General features: G+C 43.8%; 1 protein-coding gene across 1 annotated transcript in view; it reads left to right on the plus strand.

Annotated features, from left to right (window-relative positions):
- Positions 1 to 5,307, plus strand: part of LOC143283222 (transcription factor SOX-10-like) — a 45,280-nt gene extending 39,973 nt beyond the window's left edge. Inside the window, exon 3 of the mRNA XM_076589401.1 lies at positions 2,705 to 5,307. Within this exon, the coding sequence (XP_076445516.1) occupies positions 2,705 to 3,537 (833 nt within the window). The 3' untranslated portion in view covers positions 3,538 to 5,307. The remainder of the gene's footprint in view (positions 1 to 2,704) is intronic.
- Positions 5,308 to 9,356: the final 4,049 nt, after the last annotated feature.

Below are 9,356 nucleotides of genomic sequence, written 5' to 3' on the forward strand. Positions count from 1 at the left end.
CGGGTGGGGGTGAGAATGGGGTTGTAGGGGAGGGAAGAAGGAGGAAGTGGAGGTATACGCTTTCTTTTCGTTTTTGTTTTTTGTTTTTGTTTTGTTTTGGGGTTTTTTTTAGCACTGTTCTCGTGCACTCGAGTGATTAACTTCCTGTAATCAAACAAAACGTTAACACTCTACCTACTCCCCACCACCTTCCCACTGGAGCCTGTTATTGGTCAAAACAAGAACAAAACAATACCCCCCAACCCCAACCCCCCCAAAAAAAACCAAAAAAACCCAACAACACACAAACAAAAGAGAACAAAAAACAAACCAAAAGAAAACTGGCAAGCGAAAGTTCATCGCCTCGGGTCAAAACAAAACTAGACCAATTCTTGTGTGCGTGTGTGTTTTGTTTCAGCGCGCCACGTGCGCCCACTTTTCAGGAAAGAGTGGTGGGGAAGATCAAAATTGTTCGGTTCGTACTTAAAAGGAAACTGCCCCTTCCTCCCTTTATGTAAGTTCAGCTTTAATTGTCATGACTCACGTCGACAACCTACTTAGCACAGACCGTGCATCTATCAGTAGATTCTGTTAAGGACAAGCCTGGATTTTCTGGCGACCTTTCGACCGAAACCGTTCACGGTTAACAAGCTACTGCTTCCTTCTCGTTCTGACTCACTAGTTCGGGGCCAAAGGTGGGCGTGAACAATGCTGCCGGCACTTGTAGCAATGGTGGTGGTATTGTGCGAGTAACTCAGCAACATGTACCACCACCACCTGATAAACAGATTTATTTTGTTGTTACGTTTTGCTCCATGTCATTTCAGTTTCTTTGGCATCTTTATACAGTAGATTTTGGGGAAGGAAAGCACTAAGTAATGTCATTCATGTACTGTTCTGGTCTTGCATTCTCAGTATGACTCTTCTCTGCATATGTGTGTGTGTGGGGGGGGGGGAGGGAGGGAGAAGAGGATGGTTGGAAAGGGTCCGGTTTGTTGCAAGTTACCACGATGATGCAATCTGGATCGAAACGGATCATCGAAACCGCTTTTGCTCTTTCTCTGGATCAACCGGACGTTGAGCCTTGAGTCGGTCTTGTTCAATTGTGCGTTCTGCTTGCTTTTCTTTTCTTCAAAGCTTTCATCAGAAATGAAGACTGGCAACAGACAAGAGAATAGATACAATAGTATGAAGATTCTGATGGTTTAACGAAGCTCATATAAGCCGACATAAGTTGACAATGAATTATGCAGTAGCATCGGTTGTGACTGCAGCTTACGATATAACTTGAAGCAGATTTCCATGAATATTTACAAAGACCATTGTCACATATTCCGGACCGGAAATTTGCTTGATAACAGGTTGAGTCGGAGCGAGTTTGTTTTTGTTTTTCTCTCCACGCGCTTTTCGGTTGAAAGCAATATAGTCTTCATCAAATAATGCAGAGGTAGGTTAATCTTGAACTAAAAAAATCTTGTTTTCCCAAAAGACCCTAAGCTTTGTCGTGATTAATGTACACGTTTTCGTCATGGTTGATGCGAGATATAGAAGAGTTGTCCATAGCCATAGGTCCTCGTGAAGTAAAGCATGTTCTTCCCTTCAGTCTAATTCAGTTGAAGCGACGGAGTTTCCTAGGGCGTTGTCCAATAAGGAAATTAGTCTCACGTCCTTGACACGTTCGCCCCTTGTTTCATGTGGGTTCAAAGGGGCAGTGAACTGGACATTAATTATAATTTCATTTTTCCTATTGCGTTTGATGAGTTTACAGCTGGCTGAGTCACAGGCACGTGGGGCAGTTTTTAGCGTGCCTCGCTGCCGGTTCCTGTTTCGGATGACGCACGTTGCACTGGTCCAGTAAGTAGGTCAGGATGCCCTCGTCCGGTTAGGATGCTGCGACAGTGCGCACTGATCCTGTGCAAGGAAATCCGTGCATTGATGAAGTTTCATTTTTGTGCATTATACTCTCCAAACCGTCCCCCCGACCCCGACCCCGATTTTTGTTTACTCTCATTCCCACAAAAGCCTTCAGCTTCGAGTTTTATCTTTCAGGATAACTCAGAGCTGGGCGTAAATATTTAATTTTGTATCATACTGTGTTTAGTTTTTTGCAGCGTATTTCTTTGTTATTTCCATATTGTTTCCAATTTCCAGTCTCCAGAAGCTTTGAGAAGTCACTGGGGTATTAGAGTTTCGCGCTCGCAGATACGGAAACAAGTCTGTTTCAAATGCTATCTTTCCGTCCATCACGACCATTGCTGTGGGTTTTGGTACATCACTTCATTAAACAGTTGTTCATTAAAGCAGCACTTGCCGTATATGCTGTTGTACTTTGTCCCAGTGTTTACAATGAAATATAATGAGCACACACACTCTCATCCACCAAAACCCACACAAACAATACATAAATTATATATATATATTGAGTGGTATTATTGACAGAAATTTGCAGAATACGTTCCAAAATGGTGACATAGTTATCAAAAGTATATGTTGACAATTCTCACAAGATCGTGCAAAAATTGATTCATATATTGGTAAGATGATTAAAACCAGAACATAGAATAACGATATTCCAGATTTTTCTATATTTGTAATAATTTCATGGTCACTTGAAACGTTATTTGGTGGTGTGTTTTTACTCATTCTTTAGCGTGCATCAAGGAATAACGATTGGTTTACCTTGAGGTGACTGTGTTGTAAGAAGCCGGTGGTGGGTTCCTTTCAGGTCCGAACGGCCACCCGATAGACTTCAGCCACGTGGACCTGCGTGACCTGAGCCCCGACGTAATGGAGCCGCTGGATGACCAGGACCTGGACCAGTACCTGCCGCCCCCGGGCATGGGGCTGCCCAACACGCACGGCCACCCGCACCACCACCAGCTGGGTCCCCGCGGAGATGCCCAGTACAGCCAGTGCTACATGGGGCCCGGCTCCAGCGGCGTGCCCTCCACCTCCACGGGCAGCTGGGTCTCCTCCTATCGGATGAACGCCGCCGCCAGCTGCCTGCCGCCGCACTACATGGTGAACAACAGCGCCAACAACAACACGGCCAGCACCATGTCCACCAGCGGGGCCGGCAGCAACATCACCCCGCCCTTTGACCTGTCGGAACAGGCGGCTCGCTCCCCGTCCTCTCAGACCTCCCCTCCCTCCTTCCTGGGCCCCAGCCCCTCCGCCGGCAGCGACTGCAAGTACCGGGACGACGAGCCCAGCTGCCAGCAGGTGAAGCTGGAGCAGCTTAACGCCCAGCAGCAGCAGCAGCAGCAGCAGCATCAGAGCCAAGTGCAGCACCAGCAGCGTTACTGCGACCCCAAATACGACGGCTTCGACGTCAGCAGCACCTCTTCGGGGCGTTACGGCAGCGGAGGTATGGATGGCGGGGTGCACTACCCCCCGCCCCCGCCCCCCATGCACGGCCCCTACCTCCCCCCGCCGTCCTCTGGGGCCGGGTCCTCCGCCCCCGCCAACTACCAGTACGGGGTGGGGCTGCACCGCCAGATGTTCAACCCCATTGCTGCCGCGGTGCCTGGGGAACAGAGCTGGGAGAGGTACACGTGAGTCCCGGACCGCCGTCACCACGTCTTGTCAGCACCTTCTGCATGTTGGAGCCGGTCTCTGAGGTCACCTATATGCATACATACACACACACACACACATAATTATATATATATTTTTTTTTATGTGTGTATGTATGTACACATCAGACACGCCACACTTCGGCTACTTTTAAGTAACTGTGAATCATTATCTCTTGATCCTTTTTTTTTCTTTTCTTTTTTCCCTTTGTTGTTGTCCTCGGGAGGAAATCAAGGCACGGTCTGCGTCTGTCTCCGGAACGGCATTTGTTCCCGAGGTCTTTCTTCTTGTGCCTTCTACAAGTGTCGGCCGTGCCTTGACCGTTTCTGAAGCCAGCTGACTCGTGCTCATTGAGTGGACACTGTGGAATGTGGACTGACCTTATCAAAGCGAGAATCTGGTCGTGTTGTTGTCATGTCTTTACGTCAATGAAGATGATGTGGAGATGTCTTACACAGGGTAAAACGTATTTGTAACAGCAGCAAACGCGTTGTTTTGACTTTGTGTAACTTTCACTTGTGGTTTTTCTCCCCACCTGGTTAAATAGTATTTATAGTTGTAGCACTTCATATTTCACAGCTCGAGACCTATTGTACCCTTCACAAATCTGAAAAGACGATGCTTGAGCATGTTCTAGTGGAACAGTTTGTGGATATGAGGGGCTTTGACTGGAACACTTTTTTTCTTTTGTAAAATTACACTACTTTTTTGTTTTCTCATGTGAACAGTATTATGGTGTGCGAGAAACAATTTGCCAAGACAGGTCCTATCGCTAACGCCGTTTGGGGCCTGTGTTTGTGAAGACTTTGGTTTGACGTAGCGTTATTCTACGGCGTCCGGTACTACTTACTACTACTGCTGCCTGCTACTGCATCAGTCCGCTGATGTCATGCACGGGAGCCCAGAAGTGGGGATAAGATCTCAGCGGGTCTCAACCTGAAACGCTAAGCGGCTGACTGGCATAATAGACTGACACTCGTGCCCCGGAAGGGGACACCCGACTAGGGGTCGTCTCCACATGCGTGGTGTATGTTAGATCTCACAGGGGGCATTGGAGGAAACATGCAGCTCTCTTTACCCTCCCTCCCCTCTTCCTCCCCACTTTTGTTTTGGGGTTTTTTGTTTCATTTGATTAGAAAAGGATTTTGTAGTCCTTGTATGAAATTACACACAAAGTAGATGATAGACCACAGCATTCAGACAGAACGTTTCTACCTGTTTTGTTGTTTTCCTTCATTCGAAGTTGTTTTTTTTTCTACTCTGTATTTATTTCTTGTTTTTGTTAAATAATGTGTGACATGGTCTTTTTTTCAAGATTGCTCCGTGTCGTTTTTTTAATGACTTAATTTACCCATATCTTGGAGAAAGATGATATGTAAACAGGGCTGTAATTCTGCCTATACTGAAGTATCAGGCGATTTACCACGATACAATATTACCACGCTGCACTGCTTGTATCTCTGTATCTGAATCTCCCAACTGCTTAAAATCGGGAAATGTGTCGTGCACTTGTTCAAGTTTGTTGGGAACCAGTTACACTCGAGACAGTGTGTAAACCAACACAGGGCAATGGTACATGCTGCGAGCACGTTCCTTAGCTCTCGTTTGATGTTACGGTTCCTAACAACAATGATGGTGGTTTTGGTTTGTTTGTAAAAGTTCAATGTACAATACAACATTTGTTTTTGAGAACATGTATTGTTTGCAGACTGTCTCCTGGATTTTGATGAAATAAATATGATGCTAATGTTTTATTTCTGTTTTACAATATTCTGTTTGACACTGCACTGAAGCACAGCGTTCGTTTCGGCTGTGTTGTTTGGGGACGTGAAATGTTGGTAGATGGATTTGCCACGAAAGACCTTTTTTTTTTTTTTTACAGTTTCTCACAAACAAAGGGGTTAATGTGCTAAAAAAAAAAAATCTTGTACGCTGATAAACAGCAAAAAGGCCTAGCACAAACGAAATGTTTGGATCAGGTGTTGCTTTTTTTCTTTTTTTTTTTATTCGGGCCTGGTTCAGATGGCACAGTGGCAAGCGAATGAAGCTCAAGTGTAAAGAAAAGAACAGGGGTTAAGGCATGTATCATATTTCCTAATCTTTCTCCTATCTGGCGGTGCAGCGTTAAGACGTCAGCCAATAAATTTTCTAACCCTTTCCTTTACGACATTCTTCTATTTAAAGTAAGATAAAGACGTTTCAGCCTCTTGTTCAGAGAAAAAAAGGTGGGGGGTGGGGGGGACAGGAGGGGGTGTTGTTGGCCAAAAATGTCCTCAAAGTCATTACAATTGAAAACATCTTAGACTGTCCATTTTAACAGACACGTCACGTTAAATCTCCCTCTCCTTCTCAAACGGTTTCTGACTGAGCAAACTGTGGAACCCAGACTAATACTAACTTGCTTCGTGGCAGATCCATCTATTTAAAGAAGTAGTGAGTATCTGCTGGCGGATAGTGGAAAGTGTTGGTCAGTGCGTTCTGTCTTACGTGTATCGGTAAGCCCCATTGTCTGACGTGTACTGCCTTACTCATTGCATGACTTCTTGCCGCCATGTACCTGTATGGAGTCCCCCCTCACCCAGACACACACACCCCTTTGTAAAGTAGCAGTGCCTTTCACTTCTGCCGGTATTTGTCACGTGACCATGCGCAGCCACGGTTCAACAGCTCAGTTCATCCCGTTTTGTTTCGAGGATAGGAACCATTCGTGTGCACGCCGTTGTTGTACTGGTGTTTTGAAACGGTTTCGCTTCTGTTTCAGAACTTGTTTGTGAGAGTTCTTCTGCCCTGGAAACACCGCAGTCAATAAATACACACACACATAAGATATGTTTCACATGATCACGAGTACAATTATGCCTCTAGATTTCAGAATGTCAATATAAACGGAAGTACCTTGGCTTTTGTGTTCCTTTTGCTTATCGAGTTTACAAATCAACACTTTTCGCTTGTTTCCACGAGAACATCGAATTAAAAGCTGTCATTGAAACTGCTTTAGTGCTAAACCACATCGACAGAAGTACAGTCAAACTTTGGGGACAACTTGTGTAGGCTCTGTCGATGTCATTGTCCATCATGAATTTGAAAAGGGTTTGCCACGACACACTCATTGACAGCATGACACTTTGACGATTCACATTATGTTACATATCCATATGATTAACGTGATTATTAATTATTTCACAGATCTGTCTCAACATTGACTCGACCTCCCCCCCACCCACCCCCCCCCAAAAAAAAACCGAAACAAAAAAAAATCACAAAAATCACGATATTTTCTTAAAGGTCAAATTTCATGCACTCAATGGAATCACATGGCATAAACTACGACTGCAAAAATAAATAAATAAATTACTGTTCCCATATGTGTACATATCTTGATTGAAGGGTAATTTGTGTGTAATGTTTTAGCCACTGATTTGTCTCTTCTTTCCTTCCCTGCCACATCCCATCCTTCGCAAGCTCCTTTGGATTTTCTGCCCCATTTACAAATGTTTTGAGTTACCGCCTATGTTCAACACAGTCTTTGTTCGTGTGCCCCCCTCCTTCCCCCAGTCGCCGACAACTTTGTTAGGAATAGTCCCACTGGCAGATAACTAGGTTTAATCATGCCATTGTTCGTATTTTTTATTGTGAAGAAACTTTGGGGGAATTTTATGAAATACCAAAGATTGTCAGATGTATTTGTACGAAACAGTCCCGCAGTCGTCAGTTGTAGCATCGGTAATTTAGAGCATTAGTTACGTATATCTGTACATGTATTGCCCATCGAGTTTTACTGGCTTCGTGTGTGTCGTCTCCTTTTACACCTTTCTCACACCCCTTCTCTCTTGTGAGTGTGTGTGTGTCTGTGTGTGTGTGTGTGTGTGTGTGTGTGTGTGTGTGTGTGTGTGTGAACACGCTTGCTTGTATTGATTTTGAAAACAAAATCAGAAAACTGAAAAATGGACCAAATGTTAAAACGAAAATGAAGAAAAACACAAAGACGCATTTGCTGCTCATAGTCATACTTATCTTCCATTTAACGATAGATAATCAGTTATGACAGGAAAAGACCATGGTGGTTGGATTAATGTAGACAATACAATTTTGTTCTTTATTTTTGACACTGCCGTCATTATTTGGTCAAAAATGCAAACATTTCAAGTTGGCATGTAGCTATTTGTGTTGACACCTGAAGAGTAACACACACTCAGTTGTGAAGCCAGTTGAATCACAGGCTTTGCCTCATTTTTAAAGAGTCATTTCTCCTTATCCATACCCACGCCCTCTTTAATTAAAAAGAACGGCCCTCACCCCCACATCCTCTTTAAAATGAAAAGTAAGTTATCACCCCCCCCCTCTCTCTCTCTCGCTTTCTCTGCTTTCTAATTGTCAGCGTGTTTGATTATAGGACCACAAATCTCAAATTTTTCCGACAAGGAAAGATGGCATTCATGCATGTCAAAATGAATGCATCAAGACCGGGGTCACAATGAAAGTCTTTTTGCCTTGCAACACTTTACAGTGTTTCGTTTTTATGAAGTTCATTTCATCACCTTTGAGATACAGGTTGTTGAACAAACACTGTTCTAGAAATGCATTATGTTTTCCTCTGTGTGTGTGTGTGTGTGTGTGTGTGTGACTACGAAATCGGGTCGATGGCCTCGGGTTACTTAAATATGAACCTCATCAGTAGTCCACGAAGATTGTGCGTATACATACCGTTAGATATTGTTTTATATTCCTTATGAAGAGCAGAAAAACGTTGTGAAAAGTGTAGGAGGGAGGGAGGGAACGAGAGGGGGATGGGGGTGGGTGGGGAGCGTGTTTTCCACTTGCTGATATGAGCATGTTGCTTAAGTCATTAAACCATTTGAATCTTGAATCTCTCTTCCCCACGGGCTCTGAGTTACTTACAGACGGCATGGAACAATTAAAAAAAAAAAAAAAAACACCTACACACACACAAACTGTAATTTTATCAATCAAACTACGACAAAAGTGACAAGAATGATAATCTGGTTTCTCTATGTTATGTCAATGAATTCTGAAGTGATACGTTTTACTGATAATGTTCATCTGCGCTGTTGTTGCACATTTTCTATGGAAATATCGATTGTCACTGTGTACATCAATAGAGTTCGGCGTTTTGTTTACTTCTGTTTATTGTTATTATTCCGGTCGTAATAAAACTATATCTTTTGACAATGAGTACTGTTGGTTTCTTTCGCTGTGTGCGTGCGCGTGCGTGCGTGTGTGTATGTGCGCGCGCACGCGTCTGTGTGACAGGGAAGGAGGGAGAAAGAGAGAGGAGGAGAGTGAGCACATTCAGAGGCAGGTGCATGTGCACATGCAATAACCACATTTGGATTCATTGCACCTGTACTAACATTTAAATTCATGACGTTTCACCGAAACTGCTTTCCTGTTGCTTCCAAGTCATTCCACCTCAAACAAGAAATAAATAAAAGCAACAAAACACCCCCTCAAAAAAAAAAAAAAAAAAATGTTAAGCCGATTATCAACACACAGAAAGCCCCGCATCTGTCAACTTGATAAGACCAAAGATACAAATTTCATAACATATTTTATGAGAGAGTAAATTCACAAAACAAAGCCTAAGCAATGTGGAGGAAGGCGGGAAGCATAACTGTCAACGCTGCATGTGTACAAAACACCAAAACGCACATTGGAGCACACCAATAATGCCAACAATATGTGAGCAGTATGAACTGGTTTCAAAGGAACCAGCTGCATATTCTCAATACAACTGAAACTGCCTGCTGACGTTTGACATCTTGTAAACAATACGAAATAAG

This window comes from Babylonia areolata, chromosome 1 (assembly GCF_041734735.1).
Source record: "Babylonia areolata isolate BAREFJ2019XMU chromosome 1, ASM4173473v1, whole genome shotgun sequence".
Classification (NCBI taxonomy): Eukaryota; Metazoa; Mollusca; class Gastropoda; order Neogastropoda; family Buccinidae; genus Babylonia; species Babylonia areolata.